The sequence below is a fragment of the Aspergillus bombycis genome (genome assembly GCF_001792695.1).
Source record: "Aspergillus bombycis strain NRRL26010 chromosome Unknown contig00029, whole genome shotgun sequence".
NCBI lineage: Eukaryota > Fungi > Ascomycota > Eurotiomycetes > Eurotiales > Aspergillaceae > Aspergillus > Aspergillus bombycis.
In genome coordinates, this window is record NW_019170031.1 from 247119 (window position 1) to 267359 (window position 20241).

At 48.0% G+C, this 20241-nt stretch overlaps 5 protein-coding genes across 5 annotated transcripts; 3 read left to right on the plus strand and 2 right to left on the minus strand.

Moving 5' to 3' along the window:
- Positions 1-205: 205 nt before the first annotated feature.
- On the minus strand, positions 206-2397 carry ABOM_005140 (nonhemolytic phospholipases C family protein; the record flags this gene model as incomplete). The annotated part of the gene is made up of 6 exons (XM_022532269.1): positions 206-790; positions 856-1058; positions 1114-1227; positions 1283-2058; positions 2127-2209; positions 2275-2397. 6 exons carry the CDS (start codon positions 2395-2397, stop codon positions 206-208), a joined length of 1884 nt encoding a protein of 627 aa, XP_022390469.1.
- Positions 2398-3409: 1012 nt separating this feature from the next.
- On the plus strand, positions 3410-5612 carry ABOM_005141 (laccase; the record flags this gene model as incomplete). Its single annotated transcript, XM_022532270.1, has 7 exons — positions 3410-3806; positions 3876-3992; positions 4047-4378; positions 4431-4585; positions 4639-4824; positions 4905-5268; positions 5328-5612. 7 exons carry the CDS (start codon positions 3410-3412, stop codon positions 5610-5612), a joined length of 1836 nt encoding a protein of 611 aa, XP_022390468.1.
- A 327-nt stretch (positions 5613-5939) lies between these two features.
- ABOM_005142 (Auxin Efflux Carrier superfamily) lies at positions 5940-7842 on the minus strand (the record flags this gene model as incomplete). Its single annotated transcript, XM_022532271.1, has 4 exons — positions 5940-6012; positions 6062-7263; positions 7331-7497; positions 7554-7842. The coding sequence occupies 4 exons, from the start codon at positions 7840-7842 to the stop codon at positions 5940-5942; spliced, it is 1731 nt and encodes a 576-aa protein (XP_022390471.1).
- A 4046-nt stretch (positions 7843-11888) lies between these two features.
- Positions 11889-13872, plus strand: pbs2 (mitogen-activated protein kinase kinase PBS2; the record flags this gene model as incomplete). Its single annotated transcript, XM_022532272.1, has 2 exons — positions 11889-13430; positions 13501-13872. The coding sequence occupies 2 exons, from the start codon at positions 11889-11891 to the stop codon at positions 13870-13872; spliced, it is 1914 nt and encodes a 637-aa protein (XP_022390470.1).
- A 1109-nt stretch (positions 13873-14981) lies between these two features.
- glr1 (glutathione-disulfide reductase GLR1) lies at positions 14982-16523 on the plus strand (the record flags this gene model as incomplete). Its single annotated transcript, XM_022532273.1, has 4 exons — positions 14982-15070; positions 15199-15461; positions 15527-16030; positions 16090-16523. The coding sequence occupies 4 exons, from the start codon at positions 14982-14984 to the stop codon at positions 16521-16523; spliced, it is 1290 nt and encodes a 429-aa protein (XP_022390465.1).
- Between the last annotated feature and the right edge of the window lie 3718 nt (positions 16524-20241).

Sequence of the window (20241 nt, forward strand, 5' to 3'; positions counted from 1 at the left end):
CTAAACATCACACAATCATGCGCATTCCCACGCACGTGCTGAAGGTCGATATGTGTGGAGCTTCCAGCGGTTACGGACATATGCCAAGTACGTACTATTTACTGTATACAAACACTAAGCTTCATCACTAATTAATACCTTCGCTATCTCTGATACTATATATCACGCTGGGATCTGTCGCCGCCCCTCGCCGTCCTAACAGAGCCTAATGATAGCTTACACTCCAAACCTTGTAGCTCCCCTCAGATGCTTCGCGTCTCTGCAGAGCCAATGCTCCTTTGCTGTCTATCTCGATGGGCGTCGAGTCAGCATACTGCAATGTATACCCCTGGCCATTCCCAGCAAAAGTAATTTTCACGTCCGCCGCCTGGCTACCCTGTTCGCTAGACAATAGTGTGCCTTTTGGTCCGAGCCATTTACCGTCCAGGGCACTGGAGATGTGAAACACCCCGCTCTGTTCACCACCAGAGTAATGAATCACCCACCGTTGTTTCTTATCCCTGTAGCCCGAGCCTGTGGGGCTGCTACTAATTCGGGTGGCATTGCCCACATTAGTGAGCGCATAGCCAGATTTCTCAAAGACCAAGTAGCGACCTTCCGTTAAGTAACCTACTACCTCTTTGTACCCCTCCTCGAACCACAAGGCATCGGTGACGTTGCTTTGCTGGCCATATGGTACTGGTGGTCTCTGGGTTGGGTGACTAGCTTGGCAGTTGGACGAACCCACGTACTTACCCAGGAGCGTGGCTGGCTCCTCTGCGTCCGGCAAAGTGGGCAGGCTGGTATCAGGCTGACAGAAAAAGCGTTAGACCGTATCGTGTTAACATAAAATGGGAGCTCTCTCTACAAACATACGTGGTCCATGTCCAACGCGCTCACGAGGTCTGACATGTGTTCTCGGCGCCACTGCACCATTTCCGGTGTTTCAACGTTTTCATATCCTTTGGCCTTTAACCATTGCTCAATCAAAAGAATCTGTGAGTTATGATCCGCGTGCTCTGTGAAGACGCGGCCGCCCCGTGTCCAGGGAGATATCATATAGAATGGAACTCTCAAGCCTATGAGCCACCTAGTATCAGCATGGTAGTCATATCTTTGCCAGAACTGCAGAACTCACCTGGTCCAACATAAATCTTTCCGAACTTCCCGTAGGGTCTGTCATCCAGTCACCTGGAGTATCCTCAGGGGAGTGGAAAGGGACAACGTGGTCCCCAAAACCACCCGTTTCTAACAGACATCAGCCAAAGTGTGAACCAACCCATGCAATCTCGGACATTCTTACCATCATAGCTAATGATTAACAGAGTTGACGAGTACTTAGGGCTTTTTGTCACGGCATCCACCACCTTTTTCTGAAGCCATGCACCGTCCTTTGGCATGTAGGGTGGATGTTCTGATAATTCGGCTGGACCGACGATGAAGCTGACCTCCGGGAGACTTCCATTAGCAGCGGCCTTGTAAAATGCGTCGAGACCCAGGTACGACAGGCCCTTCTTGGCTAGAGGGGATGATGTAGATGCATTCTGGTACTGTTGGAACCAAGCCAAAGGGTTGTCATCAAAGTTATTCTTCTCCTGGTACACCTGCCACGAGACCCCGGCCTCTTCGTAAATCTCAAAGATAGTTTTCCATTTAAGAGGATAGCAGTTGATGTTGTCCGTATCGCACCCAGGCGTTTCGTTGTTGTCTATATAAGGGCCTCCTTGGTCCGACGTCTGGGGGCTTCCCGGGATATTCACAGAGCCGCTCACCAAGGTGACGCGATTGGGGTTAGTAGATGTGATCTGGGACTCTTGGTACATATCTCCAGCAGTCCAGCCTTCCGCAATAGCAAATTGGACCGGGATATCATTTCGCTTAAGGTAACCCCAGCTCCAGGGGGTGTTGTTCCGCGCCCAGTTGTTGTTCAAGTCGTGGTTGAGGGATGCTTGGTTGTCCTCATAGCCGTTGCTTCCTGCTACCATACATTGAATGGCATCATTCCAGTCTCCGCCTTTGTATCCCAGATACCACGGGAGAAGGGTCTTTGCATCTTCGGACATTGAGGGGTCCACCTTTCTATGAAACGTAACAGTGAGTTAGCCATAATTTGTAGCTTGAATTACTCATGAGTTCGCAAAACTGACTGATGCCAGACGGATAAGCCATCATCATTCACTTGTATATTGGGATCATTGAACCCTCGAACGCCTGCCATCGTTCCAAAGTACTGCAATTCAGGAAATCAGTCAATAGTCCAGTGGGTGCACATTTCAGAGCCTCGACAGCACATACATTATTCCAGCTTCGATTCTCTTGCATGAAGATAACCACATGGTCAATATCTTTCAAGGAACCAGCATGAGCAGGCCTGCTCCCAAGGAGCATGGCCAAGGTCACACCAAAGAGTATCGACATGATGGTGTGCTATCTTGAACTCGAGCAGGGAGGCGTCGACTCAACAGGATCATGGTAATGGCCGACAGATATACCTCTGAAGGTTACATACGCACCTGTCGGCTCCTGCCGATGCAACAAACCCTTGCAGCATTAGTCAAGGAAACAATCAGAGGAAACGTGATGCACATTGTAGATCGGATTTGACGAGCCATTGAGATGCCGCATAATCGCCATTGGTAAGTTTCATGATGGCGGAAATTATAAGCCAACCAATATCCAAGCTTTTTGACTAGACCGTGGCACAGTTGCAATGGGAATGCAGGATGATGCGGAGTTGTTGTTTAGTACTCGTTGGCCTCCTCGGTTAGAACATTGAGATAGGCACGTGTTGCATTCGGTTGGATGATTGAACATCAACCAATGGAGTACGGATGGGGCCACCCGCGAGATATGTCAAGACAATTTAATTTACCGCGAGGTTTAGTGCCTGACGATCTATTTCCTTGACCCCCAACACTTTCCGAGTAATCCGTCAATTGACAAGCAATACAGATCTAACGAATGCTGGGCCGAGAACCAAATAATGCTACTAATTGACCAAATGCTAAAGGACTATTATGCCCCAAGTTAGAGTATCAGCATGGCTACTACTAGTAAATATCTCATGCATTTGAATCGAACAGTTGGGACAGTAACTGAGATCACGGGGAAGATAGGCCGAAAATGAACTTCTGGAGAAATAATGATGAAGAATACATTACCCACCGGGGTCATCGGCAGCTGTTGCCAATTTCTCTAAATCAAACATCCGAAACTTGGACCTTCTTGTTTCTATTAATTTCTTGGTGTGTCACGATTTGTACTACAGGCATACTCCGCACAGAATATATGAGCGATCTACATGTCCCATGTAACGTTCCCTTCACTTTCCCCACTATTAGAAGCGAACCATGCAATATAATGTGCTGACCATTTAAGAAAACGCTATTCGGAAGCCAAGTGACCCTGATGAAAAAGTACTAAGCAGACAATGGAGAGAAAGCCTAGTCGCCAGAAATCGAGAAACCTGAAGATCACAGAACGGAATGAATCGGACCCTCAAAATACATCTGCCAGAAGAACAACAAGATATTGGCCTTGCAGTATTGTGATTTGTCCACTGATTTTATGCATCCTTACTGCATTGCTATTCCTCCAACAGTTCACCACCCTAGATCCATTGCGCTTCGTATTATCCTCCCCTAAAATCCACCATGGCGAAACGGTACACTCCCAAGTGCACAACCCTGACTTAGCTCGCCCGAGCATAGAGCTTCATCCAGAGGACCACGTCTATCGGGAGCCAGTGACACAACACCTTGACTGGGTGGTCACTGCTGATTACCTTCGACCAGATGGGGTGTTGAAGCAGGTTTATCTTGTCAACGGTAAGATCTTGGTTTTATTGAAAATTCAGCCGAAGTAGAGTACGTGCGCTAATTACAGTACGAAGATAGGTATCTTCCCGGGTCCGACTATTGAGGCCCGTGCTGGCGATACCCTTATAATCAATGTCGTAAATGCACTAAAAGAGGAACCAGTCTCTATCCACTGGCATGGAATTCACGTTCATAGTAAGTTATCGTTCTCAATATATGCCCAGGAGGATCATGAGACTGACGTTATAGATACAATGGATGGTGTTCCCGGAGTGACACAAAATGTCATCTCACCTGGATCTACCTTCATGTACAGCCTGACTATTCCCCATGACCAAAGTGGCACCTTTTGGTACCATGGTCATACCGGAACCTCGAGGGCTGATGGCCTATACGGCGGCTTTGTTGTACACGCGCCTTCTTCCCGGCCTACTGTTCGCGGACTCATGGCCCGTGACAGCGCCGAGTCCCTGCAGTACAGCTACGAAAGAGAGTTTCTACTCCTGATCGGGGATTGGTACCATCAGCCTGGTGATCAGGTCTTGGCCTGGTACATGAGCATCGCATCTTTCGGAAATGAGGTATGTTCCCAGTACTCATTCTATCATGCAAATCAGCACTAATGCAGTGTAGCCAGTGCCTGACTCATTGTTAATCAACGGAGCGGGCAGCTTCGACTGCTCTATGGCTGTACCTGCTCGACCTCTAGATTGTGTTGAACAACAGAGCAACCTCTCCTACCTATCAGACATAGACACAGCCTATAGATTGCGTGTGGTCAACACCGGGTACCACCACCACCATCATACTTCAAAGTAACCAAAAACTAACATGCCCACAGTTCCTTAGCAGGATTCACCCTATCATTCGAAAATCAACCCCTCACCCTGATCCAAGTAGACAGCACAAGCGTCGAACCCCAAGAAGCCCCATCAGCAGGAATCCTCTACCCAGGCCAACGCATGGATGTTATCCTCCAACCCTCAAAGGAAGGCCTTACATCCCTAACAATTTACCTAGACCAAGAGTACGTCCACCGCCCCGAATCTCAAACCAATCCAATCCTAACAACATAAAAAACCAGCTGCTTCAACTACCCAAACATAGCCCTGACCCCAACCCAAACATTCCCCATAACACCCTCCCACTCCCCATTACCCCCCCAATCGCTCCCAGAAAACACACTAGACCTCCAAAACACACCCTCGAAAGCCTCTATCCTTTCGATTATCCCCGAAACCCCACCCAAACGCAGGTAATCTACACCAAAATCCAAAAACTAAGCATAAACCATAACATCCCGAACGGCTTCTTCAACCGCACCTCATGGCGTCCGCAACCCGGTACCTCACTAAACACCCTCCCGCGTGAGAAATGGGACGATAACCAGTTCTCGTTCGCCGTACTTGATTCCGAATGGGTTGATGTGGTGGTGAATAATCTAGATGAAGGGGGACATCCGTTCCATTTGGTGAGTTCCTCTCTTTACCCTCCATTTTTGTTACTAAGTATACTGATTAGACGTCTTAGCACGGCCATCACTTTTATATCCTTAGGGTTTATGAGGCGCCTATAGGATGGGGCTCGTACAATCCTTTTGTGGATTCGGATCCGCCGGGGTTGGAGTACGAGTCGGGGTATGATCTCTCTCGTGCAATGCTTCGGGATACGGTGTATATTCCCAGTCGGGGGTATGCGGTTTTGCGGTTCCGGGCGGATAATCCGGGGGTGTGGTTGTTTCACTGTCATATCGTTTGGCATTTGGCAAGTGGGATGGCGATGTTAATTGATGTCGGGGAGGATAAAAGCTACTAGTAGTTGAAGATGTATGATATGAGGTGAATTCTTCTGGTAGACTACATGTCATGGTTGGTAATGTTGTTTTGTAGATGGTTCAATTTAGGAGTTAAACGTGAAAATGCTTGTAAACGTGCAATGTAAGACGATGCTATTAGGAATGCTCCCTGCAACCGATATGCCCGTCCCGAGGTATCCTACCCACCCATTTGAAACTGATTTCACCAATCTAGTAAAGCAAGATAAAGTCGCCAATAATACATGGTAAGAAAACAAAAAGCATTTTGAACGCCAGCCACCTGGTCGTAAAACAATTAAAGTCAATCTTGTAGCGCAGAGATAAGCTTAGGCCGAGGCGGAAGCCCACTCCACCACTTCCATAGCACACATAACAAGAATTAGAGTAGAAGGAAGAATCCTGCAGATATCAGTACATATTCATTTTGTTAGTCTTGAAGGTGACGTACCAAACAACGTAACTCTGGAACAACAATTTGGACATAGCGCCCACATATACGTTATTGATTTGGCAAATCTGAGCCAACTGAAGCGCGGACGGGGCGCCAGTGAGAAGGAAACAGACGATGACGAAGATCGGATCATCCAAAATGCTGATAGGGACGTATTTTGCCAGGAGGGCCAGCATTGGAGCCATGATCAGGGTCGGAAGAAGCATGCGCGCTACCAGAGACGCAATGATCAGCTTCTTCTCCTCCTTCGGGTGTTCCATATCCTGCTGTGCGTCTTCAGGTAAAGTATTGCGCTCCAGATTGGCGCCAAGGACCACAAGAATCAATGGCACGGCAACCTGACCATTTTGTTGGATTGCCCTCGTCACGGAATTCTGCACAAAGGTGCCCTCGTCGAAGAACACGCGCTGGAGCGATGGCACGGATGCCACGATGATAGACACAAGCATTGCCCAAAGTGGAGGGTTCATGAATTGCCAGAGGCCGCGGAAGAATCTCCGGGTCCCATTCACAATGCCCGATAGTACTCTCTGAAGGAATGTCGGCAGGCGCTGGAACAAGGCTCCTGACCGTCTTTCCCAAGTATTTGTTACGCGACCACCAAAACGACTGACGGAGGTTCTAACGCGGGAGCCGAGCCCGGCTTTCCCGGGATCGCCCCCTGAGGCTTCAACGCTAGGGAAGCATAAAATATCACCCTCGGTGCTTTGCCGGGGTAGGAATGGCTCCTGTGGAGGAGGACCAAGTAGGCCAGGGTGGTCGGTATCCTGCGAAGACAGCTTTGTGTACGAGTAGGCGCGTACCAACACTGGTGTCTGCTCCCCGGAGCGGAATACCTCAGACTCGTCATTTGAGTCAGTCGGGGAACCATCAGAAGATGCAGTTCTGATCAAAGGCTCATCGGGATCCGCTTGTTCTGGGTTATCGCTGTATCGTTCCTGGCTTTGTTCGATACCCGTTGTACCCTGCTCCCTTTCTCCCTCCTCAAGATACCGCTCTCGGGGGGCAAGAAGAACGTGGTAACCCCAGCTCCAGCGTACGAGCTGGCCAAGCTGCTGGAAAATGAGCAGGTACAGAATTCCCCGCGCCGCCACTTCATCGTCATTGTCATTGGGGACCCTATCCCAATGGAGGCCTTTCAAGGTCTGTGAGAGCGACATGACTAGGGAAATCGGAAGCGAATTTGAGTTTCCAAAGACCTAGTAGTAAATAAAGGTTAGCAAAATGATGGCGTATACCACTCGCGTTCAACATTGATCAACGTACCGCCATGGCTGTCACAAAATTGGCCGACCGTTTCTTGAAGCCACAACATTTTGATACGGTGAGTGCGCAGACATAAGAGACCAAGGTTTGGACAACAAAGATCACCGGAATAATGGCTAGATCAATAAGCTTTTCTGCGGTGAGTTGGGATCCCAGTTTCGTGAAGACTACAATCCAGCAACATTAGTTAGAGCCTGGTTAAGCACAAGGACCATACACATACTGAGACACGGGGTGAATAGATTGACGTTGAGGTTGGCGACCAACTTCTGGGCGTCCGCATCGAACAGGCCTTGTCTGGCGGCGATGTAACCAGGCAAGCTGACACAAATAACTTCTAGGACCGCTTCGAAGACTAGAAGAATCAAGTGCGAGAAGGACGGATGACTTGAATGGGGAGCAACATATCCGAGAATGGACGGCGAGACACCTATCTGGTGCTGGGTCAAAAGCTGACGAGGAACGAGCGATTGAGCATTCCGAAACGATGTGGGAGCAGTAAAAATGGCCATCGAACGGGGGGGAACAATACGTGTTAACTGGGGTGTTGAATGTAAGCGGAGAAGTTTTCGTGATGAGTCCGGAGTGACGTACTAGATACGGAAGGTTCGGTCGTTGGCCCAGTGAGTAGTTTAAATTTTTAAGGTTGCAGCTCTAGGCTAAGGGAGAACTTGGAAGGCGGAAGCTCAGGGGCGAAAATCGAGGAACCAGCTTCGTCGAGAGGCCAGTGGAGGAAATCAGCTCGAGAAGAGTCGAACAGCCCGAAAGAAGATTGAAGCGACTAAAATAGAATACTACTGAATGAGGAGAGATGTCTGTGCCTGGGCGTGGCAATGTTTGCAATCTGGGGGATCCGTTTTCTTGCAACATTTGGTGATTCCACCCGGAATAAGCATGGTGACAACGATGTCCCATTCACTGTTCTAATTGGGCGATAACGGGACGATCGAACGCCATCGCAAAGCACGCCAAGACCACTAGAGTATTTCATGATACTACGAGTACTAGTAGTATCGTCATCGTCCTGGTTTCTGTCATCGCGGATTAAGATCGGAACCGGTGCCTTTGCGTCAAAGACACTGATCAAGTTTTGTCAAGCTTACAAGGTCCCTGAAGGTATTTGGCCTGTTGCTACAACAGGGTGTGGCACATCTGTAGACTGCGGCACAAGGTACTAGTACTACTAGTACTCAATAGGAGAGCAACAGTGTCTCGGCACCAAGACCTCCAAGAAACCACAGCCACGATCTGACTCCAAAATGAGGTCTGTCGCCTAGAGAGATTGTTTCATTGCCAGCTCTCCTTGCGTCAGCCACTCTGGAAATTCCTTACCTAGATGTCACCATCGTTGCTCATTGACTGATAACGAGAGTGGTGTCACGCAATAAAAGAAACGTCGCCTCATCTTCGACATTATACTGCGCAGAATACGATGTATCCGTACTCATTTTTGTCCCTTTGAACCTCCATGTTTGCGAGTCCACAGTTACAGTACATGGGGTTGGTAGGACTGTGTACGGAATCTCGCACCCGTTCTCGGCAATTCTCGAAGCCGAAATTCACTAGGGGAACCGATTAATCCAACGATGAACATTCAACCCCTATGAAATGAGGTGATGTATCCTTCCTCCACCCCCGCCAGTTAGCAATTGGCTTGTTGGCTTATCGCACGCCTTGTGCCATGGTTCCCCCAATTAGCCTTCTGGGAATTTTCCAAAGTGGCAGCTAGTAGTCAGATAAGCAGCTGGAAGTCAACTACAGCTTCTGAAACATTTGCTCTCCGCCAATCATCCCCAGATTACCACAAATGACACCATTCAACGTAGTTGCTCCGCCTCAATGACGCCACAGTGGGCACATCAAAGCCCGGGGATCGTCGTCAACAAATATCGTACTTTTGCTGGCCAAGAGAAATGTTTATTTGGCGCACTGCAGTAGCTTACTGGATGCTTGACTGACTTAAGATTGTGGAATCAACTGGGGTCGTTGGCAATATCAGACTTATCAGTCAACACATTAGGGCTTAGCTTCGATTTGACCCGAATAGCGCAATTTGCCCGACAGAAGCGGTCTCAACCACGGACGGATATCATTCCCTCTCGCCTCCGTAGGACTACCCATGGGTCTTGACAGGCGACAAACCCAGAGTACCATACATTACCATCTATCATAGGTCGCAGCGCTTGTGGTCTGATCATTTTCGCCGTCGAAAGAAGCCTCGGGAATAGTCTAAGCTTGTGGAAACCCCCCCCCCTTTAGCTCGGAGAAATTACCAAAGTCTCTCAAGAGACCATCATACTCAAAGAAATTCGCCGAATAGACTCTCGGCCATTGCGGGGATTTCGCGGCGGATGGTCGTTTAGTGACACGGATATGGAGATAGTAGTCGGGAGTACGGCGTTTAACACTCCGACATCGATGAGCCAATTTTGCGAGCGCTGCTGTGCTGGTACATTGGCCAATGGTCTACTTCAATGTACAGCGCATTATTTCCTTTACGGAGAACGCTTAGAGATGTACTAAGTGTAAGTGATATTGTTTGCCCATGTAATGAGTCAAATTAGGCTGTCGTTCTCTACGGATAGTAACTGTCAGTCATTAGTGCTGCTGTTTGACAGTTCCCATCTATTCCAGGTAATGTGGTCGTAGACCTGGAAAGGAGTATGACAACCAACATGGATCACTCGACATGTGGAAGAGGCAATCTTGGGCAGGAATCGAAGGCGACGTAGAATTGATGATCTCATTGCAAAGGATAACTATCTGTTTGCAGGATGAAAAAGGGTATGCTGTTAGTAGTATAATGTGCTGTGTAGGATGCCTTATTATTATGTACATCTGTACTAGTACATATATGCATACACAGTATTCATACATATAGAGTGGGTTAACCAGAAAACGTTGAAACCCACAACCTTAAATCATTGAAATGTATCAAATCCCATTGGGTTGATGGCGGCCCGTCCAATTACAATTGGGCGGTCCGCATGTACCTGAGTGACCACAACATGCCAGAACAGTAGGTGGTGTCGACTAAGCACTACTACTAGTAGCAGAGGGGACCGGTATGCGATGTGATGTACAGAGTAGATCATCAATATAAGAGTGGAATCAATGACCTCAATCTCGGCAGAGAGCGTTGGCAACGGTGTGGGGGCTTGGAAAGAAAAGTCCTACTTTTGGGATTTGTTGGGCAAATCTCATCGGTTACACAAGGGATGTGATCGGAAATATTGTGGTATTTTTTTGTTCGAAACGCTGCCCAACTTCGCCACATAGCTTGTTCACCGAGATTATTATATTAATTATTATGTGTATTGACGACGGGAATGTTGAATCTCGTTCCGTATCAGCTGATGGCCGCCCTTCTCTATCGTTTCCGCCTTGTATCAAGATTGCGTAAAATGAAGTTCTGACCTGCCCGAAATACTCTGCAACATCCACTTGGCGAACTATCGGGCGTGCGAAGTGGCAAAATTAATTTATTTTCTCATGATCAGGCCGACATAAAGTTGCTTGCCACAAGTTGAACCCGTGGAAGTTTTGCGTTCTTAGTGCGTGCGTCCGTTTAAAAATTTACTACAATGGCATGTCCGCCGATCATTGGCAGAATAAAAAGACCCTAGTAAGGATAGCTGAGGTAGTACGTACCTGAACTGGGGAAGGTAACAAAATAAAGAAAGGAAAGGAATAAAAGGATTCTCTTCGCCTACGGTAAAAAGCGTAATCATACTACTAGAATACTAGTAGTCACTATATATTGCCTGTGTCCATTGGCTGGACTACGACCCTTAGCAGCAAACAAAAGCAGGGAACCTGGACGAGTGTGGGAAACTACTCTGTACGCTTATACGGTTGTTGGTCAGCTACCATTTTCTTTTCTTTTCTTTTCTGTTGTTTTTTTTATTTTTATATATTTCTTTTTTATTTTTATTTTTATTTTTTTTTATGTTCATCCCCTTGATGTTCGCTGCCAAAACCAAATAGATATTCGCCTCTTACTTCCCCATCTGTCTACCATTCGAACTTCTCCGTATTCTTGCTCCCCACTCTCTAGTCTAGTCTCTATTTTCCACTCCTCGCGCCCATTCTTGATTTATGCCCTCTATCTTTCTCATATTATTTTTGTTGCTGACAAGCTAAGCAGGGTTGGCAGCCCCAATTTTTTTTCTCCTTTTTCCTTTTCTTCCTTTTCTTTTTCGAACCGTTAGGTGTTGTGCTTCAGTATACTCGAGTTCGTTATCTATCCTTCCTCCTCCGGGAATGGCTTGAATCGTGCCCCGCGTTGAGAACAAACCTTCATCTCCAGCCGTCCAGCGAAACGTTTCTGCCTTTCCACTATCGAATCACCTTTTCCTCCTCGGGATCGGGCTATCCACGGCAAAGACGCACTGAACTCTGCTACCTCACGCATTCCGACCGTTACGATATTTTGTCACGTCCTTTCATGACTGACCTTGCGTGGATTTGCGACCTCACCTGAAGCCATTGGGGACGGCACTTTGAGCATTGCGCCCTGATTGCAATTACCGATTTTCTCGTACGCTAATCCATCACAATGGCATCCGAAATCGACCCTGTAGCGGGGGTTTCACCTTCGAGGGACTTAGACAACACGTCCGATACCACCGACGATGACCTCTCCCCTTCCGTGACCACTCCCCCCGCGTCAGTGCCCTCTTTACGCCCGACCGATAAAATTCCCGGCATTACCGCATCGTCAACACACCTGGGCCAAATTAGTGCGGCTCGAAGAGGTGCGGGAACACCTCAGCGTCCGCAGGCCTCCATGAGTGGTGCGTCTCAAGGGGGCTTAAACCAGGATATTTTGGCGAAAATGAAGGCTTTCTCTCTTTCTCGACAAGGCGCACCCCCAACCCTGCCCCATGCGGCTTCGACCGGAACCGTACCCAAAACTCCCCGCCCAGGTGTGTCCCCAGCCGGTTTGTCGAGCCCAGGGGGACAGTCTCCCCCAGTTGTTAATGGTCCTTTGGCGGGAGCTCTCGCCGGTCGACTTCCCCCGGTTGCTCGCCCGAATACCAAAAACTGGATATCGTCTCCATCGATACCCGGCGCATCACCAAGTCCTAATACCGCGAAGCCGGGTGGTCTTGCTGCGAAACGGATGAAGCCTGGGCTCAAGCTATCCGATGCCACCGGCACCAATGGCACTGCTGGAACTCAGTCTCCTGCCAATGGGACTGAAGGAACCGGTGAGACTGCGTTTAGTAAATATTCCGAGTTCATTGACACTAAATCGGGGACGCTGAACTTCAAAAACAAAGCAATTCTGCATGGCGGCGGAATTGAGTTCTCATCTGGGCACAAGTTCAGCATTTCGCTGGACGAAGTTGATCGTCTTGATGAATTGGGAAAGGGCAACTATGGAACAGTATACAAGGTTCGACATAGTCGGCCGCATATGCGAAAACCCGGTATGGGTTTGAGAGGGATTGTCAGTCGTCCGACAGGGCCCGAAGCGTCTGCATCCGACGGGGTCAAGGATAATCTTACTGGAGTCATCATGGCAATGAAAGAGATCCGCTTGGAGCTGGATGAAACCAAGTTTGCTCAAATTATCATGGAGTTGGAAATTCTTCATCGTTGTGTCTCGCCCTTCATCATCGATTTCTACGGCGCCTTCTTCCAGGAGGGAGCAGTCTACATCTGTGTTGAGTATATGGACGGTGGGTCGATTGACAAGATCTACAAGGATGGCGTCCCGGAGAATATTCTCCGTAAAATAGCCTTATCTACTGTCATGGGACTGAAAACACTCAAAGACGATCACAACATCATTCATCGCGACGTTAAACCCACGAATATTCTCATCAACTCGCGAGGGCAGATCAAGATATGTGATTTTGGAGTCAGTGGAAATCTCGTTGCCAGTATTGCCAAGACAAACATTGGCTGTCAGAGCTATATGGCTCCAGAGCGAATCGCTGGCGGTGGTGTCCAGCAATCCGGAACAAGCGGTGGCGGGACCTATAGTGTTCAAAGTGACATCTGGAGTTTAGGATTGACCATCATTGAATGTGCCATTGGCCGATATCCATACCCCCCTGAGACCTTTAACAATATCTTCAGTCAACTGCACGTGAGTATATGCTTTACTGTTTCGTCCTTGTCCCTTTAAGGTACTCCGAATGTTAACTCTTTTCGGGCAGGCTATTGTTCACGGGGAACCGCCAACACTTCCGGACTCCGGATATTCTGACGAAGCGCATTCCTTTGTCCGTGCTTGTCTAGACAAAAATCCCAAGAATCGTCCTTCGTACAGTATGTTACTCCGACACCCCTGGATTGCGCCCCTTATGCGCCCACCAGAGGAGTCGAATGGTGATGATACGGCTGGAGTTACCCATTCCTCTGTCACTGAAGATAAGGAGGTCGCGGACTGGGTTAAAGAGATGTTGGAGCGTCGCAAAAATGGCCTCCTGAATGATTCCAATAAGCCAGCACTACATACGGTCGCCTTGGATGCTGTTCCGGGCAGTCCTCTTCTTGATGATCCTTCATCAATTTCCGTACAGCCTTGATGGATCACGGAAGTTCGGCTTAGAATTCCCCCCCTTTGGCATATGCATGCATGTATCCCCCGCTGCCTTGAGTTCCGGGTTAACGGGCGGATGGGAAGTGCACACAAAGCTGAAGACTTACTGGCGCAGGCGCCTCTTGCCGAAAGCTCTCCGGTGTAAGGGCCATGCGCGACGACATGGGTCCTATATTTGCTTCGGTTTTGTCTTTGCGGTAGCTTGCAGCATGTATGAACGAACTTACTCTTTCTGGTGATGTCGTCATAGTATCTTGGAATTTCTCATGTATTATGAATTAAGACGTGATTTAACGCCATGACTTTTATTATAACGACCATGTAGGAGCAATCCTCCACCAGTGCTAGTTATCTGACTCGGATGTTATGTAATTGGCATTGTACAACAAGGAAACGGTTGTTTTGGTCCTTTTTAAATAAACAAATGAGATAGTTAAAATAAATAAAATTAATTGATAGCTAATTCGAACAGGCTGCTTAGCAATCAGCTGAATCACGTGTAGCTTCGTCCGGCCTCCAGGAAAGATGATGAAATCCCGATCTCGGCCTTTGGAGATTGTTTATTCGGCGATTGGAGAGAAATTTTTTGATCTTTGACTTTCTTCCGTAGTAAATTTCGACTGGAGCGCAATTGGGTGCAGATTGCTATTCTACTAGTTATATCTTACTAATTGGTAGGTACCGCTGTGATTCGACGTCATGCACAATCGAATCCGTCACTGACCGAAGGAAGCTTTTCGCGGCCGGATTCCCCGCCAGACATAATTATTACTACTGCAGTTCCTCCACCCCTCCTCCGCTTACTCTTCCAAACATAAAGCCTCCATGCTGCCCCGCTCTTCCTCCCGTTCCTTTCCAGTTCAGGCTTTCAAGAACCGGCTTCTTCGACCTGTATCGTCCCCTTCGGTTGCATCCCAGGTATTTGGAAGAAAAGCTATTTCTACAGCTGCAAACCGGTGTGCTATTAGCGGAACTCCAACAAGAGCCGCTCTGGATTCTTTCTCGGCCTCCATTCCTTCAACTGCCGTTGGCACCCGTCTCGCCTTACTCAACCGACACTTCACGTCGACTTCCCCGGCGCGCGACTCGAACAAGATGCCTCCCGTCGAGCCCCAGCAGTATGACTATATCGTTCTCGGAGGCGGTAGTGGTGGTAGCGGCAGTGGACGCAGAGCGGCCGGTTGGTATGGCGCAAAGACATTGATTGTGGAAAGTGGACGCTCGGGTGGAACTTGTGTCAATGTCGGGTAGGTTTTTTGTCCATATCGCTATATCGGTGGCTTAAATGGGAATGTCTGACCGCGGTGTGCAGTTGTGTCCCGAAGAAGATGACCTGGAACTTTGCAACTGTCAACGAGACGCTTCATATTGCCGAGCACTACGGATATACCATTCCTAAGGATGTCAAGATCAACTACCGTCATTTCAAGGAGCTCCGGGACGCCACAGTCAAGCGGTTGAATGGTGCTTATGAACGGAACTGGGGGCGCGAGGGGATCGATCTCGTACACGGAAGAGCCCGCTTCGTTGAGCCTAAGGTCATTGAGGTTACCAACAATGATGGCACCAAGCACGGTATACCGCGCCCCGCATCCTGATCGCCACCGGTGGACGTCCCAAGCTCCCGAATGTCAAGGGAGCTGAGCACGGAATTACCAGCGATGGATTTTTCGAGATCGAGGAACTGCCCCCTAAGATCGCTGTTGTCGGTGCCGGATACATTGCTGTCGAGCTGGCGGGTGTTTTGGGAGCCGTTGGCGTTGACACCCACATGTTCATCCGTGGCGAGACCTTCCTTCGCAAGTTCGACCCGATGATCCAGAAGACCATGACTGAGCGGTACGAGGCTGCGGGCATCACTATCCACAAGGGCCACCCGGGCCTCAAGGAGGTGCAGCTTGTGCGGGACGGAAAGGGGAAGGACAAGCTTCTCAAGCTGATCTCAAACGATGGCTCGGAGATGGAGGTCAATGAGCTGCTGTGGGCTATCGGCCGTGCGCCCGAGGTTGAGGACCTGCAACTCGACATCCCAGGCGTCAAGTTGAACGACGCTGGATTTGTTCACGTCGATGAGTACCAGAACTCGAGCGTTGATGGTATCTACGCTCTGGGTGACGTGACTGGACACGCCGAGCTGACTCCTGGTATGTTTGCAACCTGCCCTTTAACTTGACTGCGTAGGACTAATGGCTGATGAAAACAGTTGCCATTGCCGCTGGTCGCCAACTTGGCAACCGTCTGTTCGGACCACCCGAGCTCAAGGACTCCAAGATTTCTTATGACAATATTCCAACCGTTGTATTTTCCCACCCCGAAGTCGGTACCGTCGGTCTCACTGAGCCCGAGGCTCGTAAACGCTACGGTGACGACCAGATCAAGATCTACTACACCAAGTTCACCGCGATGTACTACGACGTTGTGCCGGCAGAGGAGAAGAAGAAGAACCCGACTGAGTTCAAGCTTATCTGCGCTGGGCCGGAAGAGAAGGTGGTCGGTCTGCACATTCTCGGACTCGGCGTTGGAGAGATGCTGCAAGGATTCGGTGTGGCCGTCAAGATGGGCGCCACTAAGCGCGATTTCGACAGCTGCGTTGCGATCCACCCTACCAGTGCCGAGGAGCTGGTGACTCTGCGGTAGAGTGTCCTGTAGATGCGTAGATAGACGGGTAGAGCTGTATAGGATGCATTATGATCTAGATTCAAAAGAAAACGTTTCCTAGATTAAGGACTTCCAGTTTTGTTGAGCCTATTAGCCAACATCTTCGGGCCGAGAACTATAGCATTATTTTGGATGTTACAGTAATACATCTCATTAAGTAGCAGTCAAAAAGAACACTGACAGGCGGAGTCGCTCATTAGGCGGTAGAATACCTGTGGTTAGATTTAATGTGGGATATTTTAAGATCAGTGGGGGAGGTTGGCAATATCCGGACATACTGTGTAGGTCATGTTTAATTGTTCTGAGTGCTGATTTTGGGTGAGCCCGATACAAGTGTGTGATAATTGAAACCAAGTTACCATGTTCGTCTATAATTCTTCGTTGGTGTTCATGTATACCGTGCTTTCCGGCCTCCTGAGTCGGCTTATCTTTTCATAAATGCCTCAAGGCAGAGATCGAGCGGAGATTTATCGGTTGTGCAATGGGACAAAAACTTGAGTACCGTTTGGTGAATAGCTTTGAAATGAGATCAGATTATCCTTGCTCTAATGTACATCCACTATTGCGAAGTAGACATCCTAATTGTTGCTCACTTTCCGCCCCTCAGGCAAGAGATATATTTATAGTAATTCACCCGCGATGATCTCAAAGCACGGAATAAACTTGGTTATCTGTAACGAGATCCCTTGGCTGAAGACCATACACATCCCACACAGCTATTATCGATCGCAATGAAGGGGTAACGAGTACGAAGGGTTGGAAGACCATGTGAACTGGCACACTGACTTTACTGGGACTTGACTTCTATGGACCTTCATCCTCTGTCTATCTATAGAATGTCAAGCCTCGAGCCTCGATCTCTGCGAAACTACTGTCTCCCATCCACTCAATACACAAGTGTCCCTCGCTTTCTTAGATTAGTCTCTACGAACTTGCCCGCAGGGGACCACTAGATTGCTTCCCGTTGTTATGGCGGACTAGATTTAAATATGATCTCGTAAGAAAGAAATACTTTAACGATTGGTTACTAACTTACTAATAATTGCTTCTTGTTTAGGCACTTCGCTTGTGTAGGGTGCTCTTATCACTATCCTGATAATAGGTACAGGGCCGTCCGTACAACAGAGGCTGGTTGTTGAGACATACTATGTGGGATTCTATCTTCGAGGTGTTCCCTACTTTCAAGGTGGAACATCACGGTCAGTGGTCAGTGTGCCTGTTGCATTTCTATCATATGTTGACTTCAATATTTATCATTTCAAGAACATCGATATTCAACTGTGCATTTGCTCGTCTTTTGTCCCATAGCCATGCGGAGAAGGGAGGAGTACTGGATCCCGAGTGATTCACTCTGGGAATGATATACTGTCGATATGGACACCTCACCATATCTACCTTGAATCGTATTCCAGATAATGTTAACACTTCCACAGAACGAAGACCCAAACCCCCAAGATCAGCAGCAAAAACAGGATGAAACTTCATGAGTGTCCGGTACGATGACAGTTTTCCAAGAACAGGAGGTCCTCCCTCCCATACAATACCTGAGGCTTTTTAGAAACAATCAAATAATAATACCAAGAGGTGGCTCTGCAACATACCTAAAACTCCAAGTCAGATACATGAACCATTCAAAGAATAGTCAGCCCCAGCAATCAGAGGCTGAATAGAATCCGGAATACGCTTTAGATCTATTTAATCTACCTCACAATCATCTGTCATTTGCTTTTTCATGAAACAGCCCCGTAACAGAAAACATTTCGTTTCTTTGTTTGAACCTATCTCTAAGTATAGTCAACTTCAAATTCAATGATTAAATCCCTCAAAGACCCCACAGGGCACAATGGGACAGAAGAGAAAGGATGGGCAGGGGAAGCTTTCCCGGCATGGCAATGTATACATGGTTCACGATCAAAGTTTACGGGGACCATTTTTTGTGGGTGGTGTAAGGTGTACGTTTTTATGTTTTTTGTTTTTTTCTTTTTCTATTTTCTTTCATTTCATTTTATTCATTCATTCATTTTCTTTTTCCAGGTGAATCTCGGTATGGAAGAACAACATAAAGCCCATTCTGATGAACAGTTTGGGGGCTAGGGATCGGGGCGCAGTTGCTCTGTATGCTTTTGTCTCACGATAACCTTATACACTTGCTCTACTGAATGGATATTATGATACGCTACACTTATGCGACCTGGGTATGACATATGTGCGACCAAGATATATAGATTTGGTTTGCCAAATGTAAGTATATAATGAAGATATAGAGGAAAATGCAACGATCGTGCTGTGGTGGAATAATTCTGGGTATAATGATAAACTGGTTGGAGGAAAAGAAAAGGAAACAAAAGAGAGAAAGTCTAGAGAAAGTGGCATGTATCCACTGTATGAATATATATGTAAACATGCATATTCCAATGTGCTCTGCGCATCCCCAACAAGTAATGCGACCAGGACGGTTGATCTTAAGGCTGCCCTTAGCACAATCAAAACCAGGGGGATATAGGCGCAATATCCGATAATGTTCCAGACATGTCGGATCGAGCACGTAGAACATGAAGGTGAATTTGTTGAAAGTTAACAATTTCGCAGGCTTCTTTCACTCACGTTGCTCAGGCAACAAGGGTGATATATTGTTATTATGCTCACACTTGGCTGCTCATACGGGTGTAACAGGAGATTGTACTTTGTACGTCCCCAGATCGATAAGAGTCCATGGTACGTTGTGTAGCAGAGTGACGCAGTTGGGCATTGAGCATTTGTACTCTGGAGAGTGTTGTCTTGGTGATGGCTGTGTCGAACCGCTCGAGGTGGGGCGGTGAGTGGTGGACACGTGTGGCTTGAGGGCTCGGTTCCGGACACAATGCTGGTCTATACTTCGTAGTTGCTTTGGGAAGCGGGATGATGAGTTTCATGGACATGATAGCTTCTTTGTTCACTTGCGCATTCCGAATCAATTCACGTAGACCATGACAGCGAAGGAGATCAGGCAGAAACAGAGCGGAATGTAGACTGTCCGGTCCATATCTGGGTCCGACGAGGCTGACGAAGCACCAGCAACAATGTAACGAGAATTACTACTGGAACGTGAGATTGATTTGGCAGGTTTGTGAACCATATTCTAGAGCAATTGTGGTGGTATGAAGAGGTGAAGAGAGGGAGGAGAGAAAGGAGGTTCAAGACGCGGGAAAAGGAGGGGAAATCAACTGATGAATACTGGAAGTGTGGTACTCAACGTGGCGGTTGATGATCGCCCAACACACCGGAGATCCTCAACAATCAATCAATCATTGATCTTGATTTCGTCACGGGTTGCGGGGGACCCTCCTTAGTCAGCCAAGGTTGGTTATTGGCCCAAATCAGGCAACAAGGCTTGGAAGGATCACGTGGAGCGGGACGACCACATGATCTCCTCCAAGAAGGGGAGTTACTAGTATGGGAGGGTTCGATTCCCAGGGTTGTCGCCTCGGTTTTTCCAGGACTCTTCGCTTGCGGTCCGCCAAGAAGATAGTTGATTGTATCATGCAGTCGCATGTCATGCTGTTTTTTAATTTCCCTGCCTTGTTGCATTGCATGGCGTTTATATTAATCTATATTGTTTCCCCAGGAATGACAGGGGGGCCGATACTACGTCACAAGACTAATTATTCCCTATCATTTCATGTAACTGTACACAAAACCGACTTGTACGCAGTAGTCA